Source organism: Egretta garzetta, unplaced genomic scaffold, assembly GCF_000687185.1.
Source record: "Egretta garzetta isolate BGI_Z169 unplaced genomic scaffold, ASM68718v1 scaffold214, whole genome shotgun sequence".
In the NCBI taxonomy this organism is placed as follows: Eukaryota; Metazoa; Chordata; class Aves; order Pelecaniformes; family Ardeidae; genus Egretta; species Egretta garzetta.
Genome location: NW_009259491.1, coordinates 673,854 through 688,396, shown reverse-complemented (window position 1 = coordinate 688,396; position 14,543 = coordinate 673,854). Strand labels below are relative to the sequence as shown.

Here is a 14,543-nt window from a genome sequence, read left to right as displayed (position 1 = left end):
CCTGCTGAATCTTCTGTCTTTCTGTCAGGTCTCCTTTTTCTTGAACTATTTTGGGTTCTCTAAGCACTAGTTTTCATCCTTTTTTGACTCTCCATGGGCAGCTCAAAATGCCTGAGCCAGAAGGGTTGAGGAGTCTCTCTGGTCCTTGTGTGTACCAGGACTCGCTTCTTCCCTCCTTGTATAGGCAAATCATGAGCCTGATTAAAGCCCATTTGGCTCCGGGCTCCCCGCTTCCCCTGCTTTCCCTATCACATGTCCTTGCAGATTTACCAACCCTGGGTCTGCCTCTGGCTGTGCAGTCTGTCCTCAGCAGCCTTGCTGCACATCCAGCATCTCTGCCCTGGTCCTGCGCTTGGGGTGCTGCTCTCTGGCAAGGTCTGCGCCATCGGGGCCACCAGATGCCAGCTGGGTGATGGGGCAGGAGTTGGGTGCCCGCAGGGGGCAGAGTGCAGCCCCGCGCTGCCTCGCCCCTGGGGTGGATGGTGGCACTGGGGATGTGCCTCGCGCATCGGGGGAGTCAGTGATGCTGAAAACGGAGAAAAGACTTAAGCCTTCTCTGCGATTAATGCCAATTATAAATCCTGCTGTTCCTGTTGTATCTCAAAATATCACCCGGAGTGTTTGTGCAAACACTGGGTACAGGGTGAAAAAACACCAAACCAGGGAAAATCCACCCCATGCAGAGCTCATCCCAAGCCTGTCTTCCAGGACACCAAGGCGCCGTCCTCCCTCGTCCCTTTTCACAAAGGTGACATTTGTAAAGAGCTCAAGGGCAGGTTTTTCCATGCTGAAGGCTCAGCAGCTCCCTGTGCAGCAGTGATAACCGGGTGTCTCGAAGAGCCGGGTCAGCGCAGAGGGGAGGTGCAGAGCTCTGTGGAAGCCTGGCCATTTAATTCAGTGCCCCTGTCACCGTAAGCTGAGCCACCCCGTGAACTTGTGACGAGGACATGTGCTAGTGACATGTCCTCTTCCTCCCATGCGTGCCGAGATGCTGGGGTGTGTGTGCTGCCTTCCTCGTTCCTCATATAAATAAATATTCCCATTGGGCTGAGACCAGGTCTGCAAATAGCTAATGAGAGCTGAAATCCCAACCTGAAATTAATGCTCTTCTGGCTGAATAGGGTTTTAAAAATCTCTTTTTTTTTTTTTTTTTTTAGGCAGGGTTCCTCTCGGGCTTCACTTGTATGTGCAGCCTCCTCATGGCATTCTTTCTAAGAAATGAATTTGGGACAGCGGGGAGCTGTGTCATGATGTGGGTAATTGTTCCCCACCAAGGATGTTTGGAACAGTGCAGGAGGTTTGTAATTGTGCCTGACTCTGGTGTGCAGCAGCTTCCCCAGAGGCACAGTGCAAAACCCAGTGTGGTGGCGTGGGTACCCTGGCACAAAGCTCCCAGCATGTTTCAGCAGCTGTGTTTTGGTTTGACAGATGCTGGTGGGACAAAAGTTGGTGTGGAATGGTGGCCTTAAGCCTCCTCCTTAACTATTCTCAGCAAATGGGGCAGCAAGTTTTCCCACAACCTGTGATACAGCTCCATAAATGAGGGTACAACTGGGTAAACCTTGATTTGTATCAGTGTACCACAGGGCTTGACCATGTCCAGTGCAGTGACCAGCACCTGTAGCTGTGCCGTAGACCACCCTCGAGTGCCTGGTCAATAGATTTGGGGGCTGTGTCTCCCGGATAGCTTTTGTTTTGCTGCAGTGACTGCGGCAGAGGCATTGCTGGTGTTTGAGGGTGTTGTCCCTTTAGCCTTGCAGCGGTGTTCAGGTTGTCTTTGTCATCGCTTCAGGCCCGGTTGTGGAAGCAGGTATGAAAACCCCACAGTGGATGGGATGGGTCCTTCTGGCATCGAGCAGTAGGAAATGGGGTCCTCTGGTCAAGAAGGAGACCCATTGCTCTCTGTGTGTGTGTGAGAAATAAATAGGGAATTGATTCCCAAGGGAATTCGTGCCAGCACCCCTCATCTCACTTTTAACTGCTGCTCTGGATGCATTATTTCCTCCCCAGAAATGAGGATTGGGAAGGGACATCTAACAAGAGAGATCCTGTAAGATATGCCAGGAAGCTGCTTAAGTTATTCTGCTGCCTAGAAGAATTGACAGAATAATGAACCTGAGATGGCAGAGATTTTCTCTTACAGATAATTAGTTATAGATAAACAAGTATTAACCAACTGGTGACTGCAACCATTACAGGGTTTGGTTTTTTTTGTATGAGGAAAGAGATTTTAAATGGATCCCATGTATCTAATGTGCCTGGAAATCAGTGAGTTTTGCAAGGGAAAAAGGCTTCTGTAGATGTCATTAATTTCAAAGGTATATTAAATCTGGTTCTTTAGTTACTGGATTGCTTTAAAATGCAAATTAACCACTTGCCAAAATCAATTTCTTTTGCAGCTTGAATTTCAGTGGAGTCCATCTGGCATCTGCTGGGCAGTTCAGTGACTTCCTGGGGAGCATGGGCCCTGCACAATTTGTTGGGCGTCAGACCTTGGCCACCACCTCGATGGGTAAGGAACACAAAGATGTTAGGTGGCTTTAATTTAATCTTGAACAGACTGCTCCTACAAGCCACCTAATAATGTATCCAACATCTGCTGATCTACCACTCCCCCGCTCCATTTCTCTGTTAAATCAAGTAAGCTTGGCTGAAAAGGTTTTGCTGATTGCTGCGAATGCGGCATTAGTAGGAGAGCACCAGCTTTATGCTTTCCTCTGTCAGATCCGAAAGGCGTAGGCTAAGTAAAACACAGCTAAAATCCTGAGAATGCATCCCGTGTATCTTCATGTTTTTCTTGCTCTCTAAGGCTCACCGGGGTCTATAAAGATTTTCTGATGGTCTGCCATAATTGCATTTTCCAAAGCAGCCTGCAATTCTAGGTGCTTCAGTTTGGGAGAGCTGAGAGGCTAGCCACCGCTGAAGAGTATGAGACTGAGTCACCAAAGCCATGTTAGAGGGCTCACATTAGAGATTGCTTTGGAAAATGTGGGCTTGAATCACTGCAGAGCTACTCTAGAGTAACACAGGAGATCAGACACTCAGGGCCTACAGTTTGTTACAGTTTATAGCAGGCCTGACATTAAGATTGGGGTTTTTTTTAACGTTTTAGTAGCCCAGAGATGTATTGTTTTGAAAGTCTTCTGTCTATTTTGACATTTTGGTTTAGGGGATGTGGAAATCGGCTTGCAAGAGCGAAATGGGCAGCTAGAAGTGGATATCATTCAGGCTCGAGGACTGACACCAAAGCCCGGCTCCAAAACACTGCCAGGTAGTATGCTTTGACTTCCTAAAGTAATTCACTAAGCCCCAGCCTCCTGCAATGCTTGTGAATAGGAAAAAAATTAATTCTGCTTGGCTTCTGCAGGACTAAGCAGTCTGTATGCGGTATTGAAAAAAAGGCTAGTTGAGCACTGCTGTAAATGTCTTCTTTAGAAATACCTGAGACATGGCACTCTGTCTTTTCTAAAGTGAGCATGAAGATTTTTTTCATATTTGACCATATTTATTTTTTCCAGCTGCTTACATCAAAGCTTACCTGCTAGAGAATGGCGTGTGCATTGCGAAAAAGAAGACAAAAGTGGCTCGCAAATCATTAGACCCTTTGTACAATCAGGTGTTACTGTTTGCTGAGAGCCCCCAGGGCAAAGTATTACAGGTAAGACAAGCAAGTCTCAGGTCTGCCCATCTCTCTCTTCTACTTATGCTGGAAGATATTAAGTCTGGCAAGGAATCTGGATAATTAATATAGATGAGAAAAAACCCAGTGTTTTCACTGAACCAAATGCACTCGATCTGGATGTAACAAATGGAAAGGAAAACCTTTTTTTCATATTCAAACTATGTCAATGTCAAAATATTGACACCCTGCCAGGTAACATGAGTACCTACCAGGAAAAAGTTGATTTTTCCATTTTTTTAATTCTTTTTTTCCTGCCCAGTTAGGAGATAGGTAGTACCTATAGATGCTAAACCATCTTGCAGCATGGGTTGTCTCCTGTGTTTGTATGTATTCAGAGCACTCCGCTTTGGCCGTCACCCAATCACGTATCTTACTTTTTTCTACCTTTTTTCTTTTATTGCCATGCCTTTTCTGCCATACTCATATTTTCCATTCAGCACCTATGTTTCCAGAGCCAAGAGTGATTTGCATTGTTAATTCATACCTAAATCATTTTCATCCAATAAAGCCTGGCTAAAATCCACTGGTGATACTGACGTAATTAATCCATAAGTTTCTATTGCTTACCTTCCCTGGCATATGAATTGCCAGCTAACCTACTGGATCCTTTTCTTTAGTGAACTCTTCCTCATTTACCTTGATTAGAAGCACTTTCCCCTGTTGCAATGAGACTGCACATTTTTGACTGAAATGGGGTGGGACCTGGCTTGGTCTGTTCTTGCCTTGCATTGGTTTTGTTACCTGCTGCCTGCCTGCCGGGAAAGGCACTTATTCCAAGAGAATAAAATGAGCAGCTTGGCTCTCTGCCACTGGCCGTGCCACCAAACCAACTTTCTGCGGTGGCTTGCTCCATCTCATGCTGACCTAGACTGTTAATTTTTGTCTTTTAATTGACATTCATTGTCTCTCCTACCTCATTTTACAGAAAATTGTAATGTTCTGGTTATTCAGAGCCTAGCACAAGAAGCTGTCAGGGTTAGCCAGAGATCACTAGTCACGGTCATAACCCATCATACTCATCCTCTCCTCTTCAGAACGTGGTCTCGCTCTGGAGCCAGTCACCACCTTTGTCTTGAGCCACGTAGGGCCACTTGGTCACGTGCAGACCTCCAGCATGCCTAAGCCCATGACCCTCACTACATCTGTTGTTCCACCCGCTGGTCTCCATCGTGTCGTAAGTGTGATTCAGCTTTCCCTGCTCGTCTGCCAGCTCTCTTTCATTAGACCTTTCTCTGCGTCTGCACGCCTTTCTCGGCAGTCTGTTCTGCTTCCCCTGCATGCCACTCCATGTGTGCCCCTTACATCACCGGCCCCACTTGCCAGCGCTCGGCTCCTGCCCTTTCTCCAGGTGAGTAGCCGTGCCTCATCACCATCTGCCCTGTGTCACGAGCTCCACACGCAGAAGTTAAGACATGCTCTTTTCCTCAAACTGTTGGCTCCTGACCCAAGCTGTTGCCCACCTTTTTTTTGTTGGTGTATTTTTCCAGATCAGGAGCCCTTCCTGCCCTTTTCCCACAGGCTGCCTTTTGTTGCGTCCAAGGCCTGTTACTGTGCCAGGACCAGGTTTTACGTGCAGGTATCGGAGTTGCAACTCCTGGGATACTTTGTGCACATGCTGTTCCTGCCCAGCACGTACAACAGCAGAATGCGTCTCATCTGCACGTGCATTCACCTCTTTTTCCGGGGTAGAGGACAACACAAAAATGTCTGATAACATTAGGATTTATAAAACTGTGCTTAAAAAAAAAAAAAGTAAAATAATCAGCAAGAGCTACACGTTGGTAGTGTAAACCTGTCTGCTCTTCTTGGACTATAGTAAAGCCCCGGGAAGTTGGATGAGTAGAAAGAAGGATTGACCAGTTTTGTGCTTCCTAAGCAAGTGTGCAAGTTGGAGGATTAACTGTGCTTCCCTTCTTGTTCCTAAGGTGATAGTCTGGGGAAACTATGGACGCATGGAGCGCAAGCACTTCATGGGAGTCGCCAGGGTCCTCCTGGAAGAACTGGATTTGTCAACTTTAGCAATTGGCTGGTACAAGCTCTTCCCAACCTCCTCAATGGTAGATCCCACTACAGGCCCGCTCCTGCGTCAGTCCTCACAGCTTTCCCTGGAGAGCACAGTGGGACCCTGCTGTGACAGGTCTTAGTGAGTAAGGAAGGGGGAACTGCTTTTGTTTTTTAAACATGCTGTCAAGGTTTTGTTTGCTGGAACTCTGACCTCAAGCGCAATGCATGTTCAATCAGTTCTTGTGGAGCTGGAAGAGGAGGATAAACCAGTGACCTTAGACAGAAGACGAGGGGGAGCGCAGTGTGTCCTCTCCGTCCGAGGAGGAGGTGCCATGGGGCATGAGTCCTAGTTGTCAAATTAGACATACACCTCTTGTTTCACTTCTCTCGCTGTCATTCTTGGACCCTTGTTTCAGATCAGTATTAACCCTGGAAAGTTGCAGCATTCGAAAGCATTTGGGGGGGATAAGGAAGGTATTTTTCTTAACTGTGCATCTTAGAAATTTCTAATACGGATTCTTTCACAAGAAAGTACCTGAAAAATTCAGAGGCCGATATCTGACTTAAAAAGAGCAGGAGCAGAAAGTTTCAGAGGAAGCATTAGGGGTTTTTTATAAGGTCTGTCTTCTTGAAGGGAAGAAAAAGAAAGAAGCCTGCAACTCTTTCTTTAGAATCAGTTCCACACCACTGAGTCACGTTAAATGTAACGCTGTCGTCGCTGTGTTTTCAAACTGTGCCAAATTACCAGCAAGTGTCTTTACTGCATTACTTGTCTAACACTGCTGATGAAGCATACTTGGTGGGAGAATAAGTAGCGCCTACTTAGACCAGACAGTTTGAACAGAGTTCGAGTTTAGCAGGCTAATTAACTGCAATTTTGCTCAGAAAAAAACCCACTAGAAGTGGGAGCTGAACATCAGACTTGCAGCTTGAGATGTTTTGTATTGTCAAACGCAATGTTCTGCAATTTACTGACTCCCTTACTTGTCGCTGTGCATCCTTCAGTCACGATGTCTTCTATCTCCTGCTTTTCTTCCATCTCCTTCGTACTGGTACATATCTGCTGGAGATGCTGCCCTTCCTGTTGTGCTATGGACTGACCTGAAACAGGACTGGTTTATTCTGCCACGGGAGAGGAGATTGAGGTTTCTGGGGGTGCAGAAGAAAGAGATCTCAGTTTGTCATCTGACAAGAAGGTGCTGGAGAGCACGTAACCTTCCTGTGGAGAGAGAAGGTTGCTTTAGGCAGTCTCAGTAGTGCACAAACATTGTCAAGTGTCCTGCAAGAGGAAGTGCAATCCCCAAAGTGTGGAGAGGTAGTGGGTGAGGAATCTGAAGACGCAGTGGTCACAGCATGTATATTTTGTTAATTAAAATGCAACACAAACTGTAAACGAGTCCTGTAGATTAAGTCAGTAAAGCACATTCTCTGAGCTGCCAAGCTACGGCAGCCGTTGTCAGCAGAGTCACGTGCTGGAGTAAGTGCTCTAGATCCTTCAGACAATTAGAAACCTAATACCCAAACTCACAGAGAATCTCCAAAGATTTTCTGTCGTTTGACCTGTTTTGGCTAGGTTTTGTCGTAATTCTTAGCGAGGATTTGATGACTGCTATCTCCGAATAAGCTTTTTGGAGATGTTTTAGTTTGTGATTTACAAGTGAAGGTCCCATGTCACGTTTTGGAATGAGCAGATCCTTGACCTGTTGTAGAGGCATACTGAACATTTATTTCTGCATGTGGACCTCAGCTTTGTTAGAATAAAAGCATGAGTGTTGAGTGGATGGTAAAAGCAGTTGCTTTTGGTCCTAGCTTGTCTATGGCGTTTTAAATTATTTTGAGATAAATTACAGAATAGATGCAAAAATAATAGGCCTTACAATAATCTCTGTAAAAAATGATATAATGTAAAGGAGAGGGGAAGAGGAGAAGGGACATGGAATGAATACTTTTTTGAGTCTTCAGTGGCAAAAGCCTCAACACTTCAGATAAGTCTCTTAATTTCCTTGATCAAATACGTCTCTGGCCTCTCACTAATTATTTTTTCTAATCGTATTAGACAATTTCTATATATTAGCTGAAGAAAGTTTGTTGCATGCTGGTCAAACTATGTTGTGGCGCTCTCTTTTATTTTTTACAAAAAGCACATTTACTGTAATTCAAGTCAGCATCTTTTCCTCTTGGTATGTAGTGAGTACTAGGCAATATTGTACAATATGTGTATGAACTAGAATAGATTAGGTAGATTTAGTGGTTTGTAGCACTGGATCTTTTAATAACTATGTCTTTAAAAGGACCGTGGGGAGCTCCAGGTACGTGCCAGACCTGGCAGCTGAGTAACAGGGCTTCTGTCCTAAGTTATGCTGAAAACTTTATATTGGTACTTAGTTTGGACATTATCTACCAGTAATAGCTAGTTAATCATGGTTTTCCCGTGTCCACTAAGATGAATGCAATGTTTTTGCAGTCCTTAATGAGGAGTAGGAGACTATATATGCCAAAAATATTCCCCGAGAAAACTTTGTTTAATGACTGTCTGTTGAAAAGCTCAGTTCCTGTATGCCTGGCAAATGTGACGTGTCTTTATATCTTATCCCTTCAAAAGCTCTGCAAGCTCAGTGAGGATCAGTTTAGTTACAACAGGACTACTTAACACTGAGGACTATCTTCCGTATGTTTTTAATCACGCTAAAAGGTCACTGTCAGGGTAAAAAAAAAAAGTTACACTTCTCCTTGTGTTATTTTTGTTAAAGTCTCAGATTCTGAAATTTGGAGGCAGTTTTAACAATCTGCTCCATCCTGTTTTCTTCTGCATTTTTTACGTGGTTGATTGTAGTCCAGTGGTTCTTGCTTTTGTTTCTACTCACTTCCAAGTCCTGTTTCTCCCCAGTAAGAGAACGTTGCAACCACTGGCTGCCACGCACAGCAAAGTCACGTGAACTGGCAAGTGCAGATGATCTTCCTTCATGAAGCAGACTCACAGGAGCCCTTCTGAGCGTGCCCATGGGGTGCAGAGTGAGACCAGGAGAGGTGCACGGTACCCTACAGTCTAAATTCTTGCTTCACTCAAGCCCGTGAGTCCTGCACTGGCCATGGTGTATTATAGTTAAAAAAGAAGTCTTCTAGTTATGCGTCAATTTAAGGACTCCCAGTATAGCGTCCACGGCAAGTCTCAGACTTGGAATAGCTTACTTTTATAAAGCCTAGCCTTTTTTCCCCCCCCCCAAATTTGACTTGCCCGTTTCTGTCTAAGGTGATGTGATTATGACAGTTGGGATTACCAGTGTGGTTGTGAAAAAGTAGTGGTTTGCTAGAGTGATGAGCAGCTGAAAACTAAACTTTGGTCTTGGCAAGTCCTGACTGAGTTTTTCCCCATGTCTGAGTCTAGCTGTTTGTTACAGTCAGGGAGGGGGAGAGAGAGGAAGAGCAGGAGACTTAAAAAAAAAAAAAAAAAAAAAAAAAAAAAGGCTTTATAGTATTTTTGGTCTGAGCGCAGTGATGAGGGAGATGAGACTGAGGAGAGATAAATGCCTGCCCAGCTCAGGGTTGGTTCCCTGCTCCTTGTGCGTGAAACACTACATTTTAATAGTCATAGGAGGATTGCTTGCCAAAAAAAAAATGGAGAGCCAGTCCCTAAATGTTACCTGCATTACTATTACCATGGAAAACAAAGAAATCCTGGTGCCAAGAGCATCCCTGAGAGCAGAATAATCTCTCCCCAGTGGGAATCCCCTGCATGCAATGAGAGGAGAGCACTGAAACTGTGCCTCGCATGCAGCTTCGTCCTCTTTGTGGTCTGAGCAAAAAGCAGCCGTGACCATGGTTAGTCCCGCTTTGTTCAGGTGAAAAATGTGGTATTTTCCCAGTCTCCTGGTGTTGCTTTTCCTTTGCCCCAACAGGGCTGGGATGCCACAGAGCCAACACAAGGTCTTCACGCTGCAATTGAGTCTGTGGGTCCTCATCCTGCAGCCGAAGGCGCGTGGGCAGCCTGGAGCATCCCTGTCGCGCTGCGTGCGGGCGTGGGTGCCCCCGGGCAGGGCGAGGGCCAGACAACTTTATTGTTTAGCCAAGTACATCCCCACTTCTTGGCCATGGATTGTTTCAAAGGACATTGCAGAATTACTTGCTTTGAATGAAAATATATATTTATTGTTTCTAGCTACCAGATCCTTTATCAATGTACTGTTCTAAATTTGCAGGTCTTCTGGAGTATGAATATCACAGGTTCCTGTAAAGGAGCTGTTTTTAAGACGTTGAGGCAGTTAACAGAACCTCAACCTAAGCATGTTTAGTAATGTTTAGACAGCAAGACAACTTTTTTATGAAACTCATTTTAAGTTAGTTTATTACATGCTGTTGGTAATATTTTAAAACAGGAAAAATATTTTTCTTTAAAGACAAAATGATGTATGTTTTTTAACAGATAACATAATTTAGTGTTTTCAAAAATGTTTAATGTTCTTGGTATGGAGTTTACTCATTCTTTTGATTTCTATGTTCCTTGTTCTATTTTATCAACTTTTTTCCAAAAGAAAAGAGGCATATGTAAATAAACACCAGAAAAGAGTCCTATAAGAAATTCTGTTCAAACTGGCCATAAAATTATTAGTAAATATTTGTTATTGTTCATTAACTCTCAGCTACTATTCAAGCCTTTGTTGAAAGAATCGATGTTGTATTTTCAAGACGAGAACTACTTAGCTAGTTTTGTCATAATCCTGTACTCTGTATAAAAATCTTTTTATAAAGAAAGTCTAATAGGCTAACAAGCAATAATCTATTCCATTTGGTGTGCACAGATTGTGACTCGCAGGCTGTAGTACATATTGTTGATACAGTTTATAATTGTCTTCAATCTCAAGGCCATCACTTTGGAAAAAGATCCATATTAACTTTGATTGTAAAAAATGAAGACCGGGCTGTTGCCTTGTGAGATATATTCATCCTATAGACTTCTCTGTGCGTATATGTGCCCATCAACATGAAAGCTCTCTTAGGTGAAAAATGAAACAGCTGTAGGTGACTTCATGCTACAGAGGTGAAAAATACTTTCAATATAAACTTCATGACTGTTTCAATCTCCCTGTTCTTTCTTAGGCTATCTAGTATTTGTAACTCAACGAGAATGGTTCCCACTGCCACCGGAGCCCTGATAAAGCAAAAAAGCCTTTGCACTCTGGGGCGACACGAGTTCTGCCTGACAGCTGCCTGTTTTCCTCCAGATACCAGGGGCAAGCTAAAGGGAGGGGTTTTTCCAAGCAGCAGATTGAGCTGCTCTTCTTTAAAGGCTTTGGGGGTTATTTTGTCCATTTCATAGATGGTATTTGTCCATTTCCTTAGAAAATTCCACCCAAGGCAGAGAGATTGCACCTTCGCAGAGGGTTACGGGGGACCTACATGTAAAACAGTAATGGGCTGTTCTGTGCCATTCTTCACATGTTCGAGAATGCTGGGCTCATCTAAAGATTTTTCCAAAGTGGCAGGATCAGGATATTGGATTTTAAGTCAGCTCTTCTTCTTTCGTTGATGCAGTGCATGAAAAAAAGCAGCTTCAAAACAGCATCCCAGTTCATTGCCTGTGGATTTCTCACAGCATTTCCCTTAGGAAAAATCTTTGTGTTGTTCTCAAGATTGCCGGTCTGCTGGACAGGCAGGCAGCAGGTCACTGGCCCAGTAGTGCTGGGAGCCCCGATGAATGATGAAATAATTCACTGGGGTCTTTTGTGGAAAGCTTTGAGAAGAAAAAGAGCTGTGTAAATATGCAAAGTGCTGTCAGTAGAGAAGTCCAGGGCATATTGAAACCTGGAGCAAGCATCTAAAATGAAATTACAGCTACCAAATTTGAGCCAGACACTTAGAAAAGAGGATGATCAGTGAAAGCCTTTTCATGTTTACCCCAGCACACACCCGCCAAGGTGTGTATGTTTGTGGATGTCCATATGTGTGTGTGAACGTGTACAGGCACACAGCGCACAGTAACGCCTTGGAAAATGCCAGGCTCCCTCAAGGAAGTGAAATCCCTCTGAAGGGGCTGGCTGGTTGTGCAATCAGTATCTCATTCCCTCGTAAGAGCCCTTTGCCCACGCAAGACCCAGCAGTCTGTGGGACATCCGTGAAACCCGGCATGGCAGAGACCCAGAGCTGCACTCCTGCTGCACCCCACATGGATCTGACAGTATCCCTGGCTTCCCAGCGTGTGTCTGTGAATGTGGTAATTCCCCGGGGAGCTTGCAAGTGATTAGGTATTCTCAAAATGTGGCTAATGAGTCTTAAACTCACACTGCCAGACTCGTCTCTGCTCCGTGGCCAATGTCCCAGTGACCAAGCAGCCGCACATCCGTCCCTAGCCCCAGCCGCTCACCCACGACAGCAGCATCAGATTCGCTCTTGGGGAACCTCAAGCTCTTCTCATGGTGTAGATAACCTTCTGCCCTCCCTTCCCTGTGGTAGCTGCTCTTGTCCTGGTGGAGGAGAGGAACCTGGAAGAGTTTCTTGTAGCATTTGGTTCATTGCACTTTGGCAGCTGAAACTGAGAAGGAGCCAGCCCCAGCCCTTTACAGAGCACCAGCAAGCAGAGGCCGTGACCTAACGATTTTCCCGTCATGACTTTCCAGCAGCTAAAATGGTGACTAAAGCTCTGCCAGATCAGTAGACAGCCTTTGCATTTACACTGCACGCTGGGCATCTCATGGGGGCTTGAGACCCCCTTGCGTGGGAAGGAAAGGGCTTTGTCTTGCAGAGAGGCCATGTGGGCACAGGCAGCGCCTGGGCAGCAGCGAGCTCTGCTCGCCGAGCGGTGATGGGGGCAGAAGCAACCCCAGGGAAGAATCGAGGCACGCCTTCCGCTAAAGCCATGCCCACAAGCTTTCCAGGCTCTAGGTTTTTGTAGTTGCTTGGGCAACACAGATTGGGATGGTTGCCCACTGGGGCTCCAGATCACACTAAAAACCAGCCTGGAACTTTAAATCCTGCAGCAGTTTTTCCTTTGGGGCTCTTGCTCCTTTACTCAGTGCTGCTCACTGGTCTCTGCTTTGGTGATTCCATCTCCTTGACCTGGAGCTGGTTTTGGCTTTGTTTGGAGCAAGGAAGAGCGAGGTTTGGAGAGTGAATCCAAGGCACGTTCCTCCAGCCTCACCGTGCTGGGCTTCCCTTCCTCCTGCGGGCTGCCCAGGTGGAAAGGGCATCCCAGGGACGCAGTGCCTCACCCGAGACCCCCTCACGCAGCACTGCCATGGCCTGCCACCCCCCTGGGATGCCAGTGTCCTGTCCACGTTTTGTGGCAGTCCTGAATTCAGGCTACAGGGGTCCGTCCTTTCCCATCCTTGGTAGGAGTTGCAGGGCTCCGCAGCCCACGCAGGCGTGATGTGCCATGCGGATGGCCAGGAGAAGGCAGGGACAGGGAGGGAGCTGCCTCTGCACTGGCCAGGAAGAAGGGGAGCTCCCAGCGAGCTTTCCTCCAAGTTCCCTTTGCTTTCCCCTGCGCCTGCTGCTCCCTACATGGGTTCTCCCTTCCCTCTCGATACGAGGCCTTATTCCAACCCGAGGGGACTGAGGCTGCCTGCAGCATCTCTTTGCACTGAAGCACCCATCCCGCACTGCCCACCGGGAGCCCCGGGGCGCTGCTGCAGAGCTGGCCTCTGCCCGAGATGGAGCCACCACCCCAGCATATCCACGCTCTCGCCTCCCCAGCACCAGCGTGCCGGCGCTCTGCCTTGTACCCCCACTGCCCAGGGGCCTGGCCACGGTAGGGAGATCTGCTGTCACGGGGTTAAACCTTTTTACTTCATTGATTGCTCTACAAAACCAGATAGCTTTGCTGGGGCACTACACGGTTGCTACCTCTCCTCTTGCCTTTCCGTAGGAGTGGGGGCAGCTGATCTGCTCTTTTTGGCCTGTCTAACCCTCTCCAAAACTTTTTTGGAGGTTTTTAACATCATCTGGTGAGATGTAATCTCCGTGGAGCCAGAGGCAACACAGTGCAATGGAGCCGGGCAGCCTCCTTGCCACCATGGTGAGTGGCTTGCGAGGTGCGTGGGCTGCCTTGGGTGGAAGGTGGGACGCCGTCCCAGCAGCGCCGGAGTGCCGCTGGCCGCTCATCTGTAGTCAGGAGAGGATTCTGCTGTACTTTTTTCCTGTCTGTAGGTTTTATTCAGACAATATGTAATGATTGAGTGATTTACAATTCAGTGTTAAGCTAACAAAAATGTTGATAATGGTGAAAATAAAACTTTTTTTTTTCCTACAGTGTGTTGAAGGTTTTTTGTGGAGTGTCTCTGCCTTCTCTGTTGGCACCACTGTTACCTTTAACCTAAGATTTCAGATGGCCCATCCTTTCTCCTTGTGCCTAAAGGGAATGAGGGCGGCTCAGCTTGGTGTGTCCCAGCGTTGTCCCGGGCTCCTTCCCAGTGTGCTCCGTGGAAGGGCCCTCTCTGAATCAACCCCAGCTTCAAACCTGCATTTCCATGTGCTATTTCCAGATGTAATTTGGCATGGGCACCTCCAGGCACAGAGCTAAGCTTGGGGGCTTTGGTATGACTCCTGCTGGGGGGTGGTCTGTGGGAGGAAGTGGTGAGAACAGGCAGTGTTCCCTGGGGAGCCGCCACAAGCACTTTTCCCATGGGAATTATGAGGGATCGCAAAGTCCCAGTTCACTGAGAATTTCTTAAAGGTTTTTCTCATGCCCCCAACTCCCTCTGCAGGTCATCAGGGCAGGACCGAGGGGCAGGGCAACTCTCCTCCCAGCTACCCACCCACCCCAGCTACAGCCCCTGGGGGAGCAGTGCTGGAGGAAGGAGGAGGAGGAGGAGGAGGAGGAGGATTTCTCTAGTGATGTGTCTGGGAGGGCGGGGCGGGCCGGCCC

The 14,543-nt window shown here is 46.7% G+C and overlaps 1 protein-coding gene across 1 annotated transcript in view; it reads left to right on the top strand.

Annotated features, from left to right (window-relative positions):
- RIMS4 (regulating synaptic membrane exocytosis 4) overlaps positions 1-5,826 on the top strand; it is a 17,823-nt gene extending 11,997 nt beyond the window's left edge. Inside the window, 4 exon segments of the mRNA XM_009637334.2 lie at positions 2,400-2,512; positions 3,170-3,271; positions 3,519-3,658; positions 5,608-5,826. Coding sequence (XP_009635629.2) covers positions 2,400-2,512; positions 3,170-3,271; positions 3,519-3,658; positions 5,608-5,826 — 574 coding nt within the window.
- Positions 5,827-14,543: the final 8,717 nt, after the last annotated feature.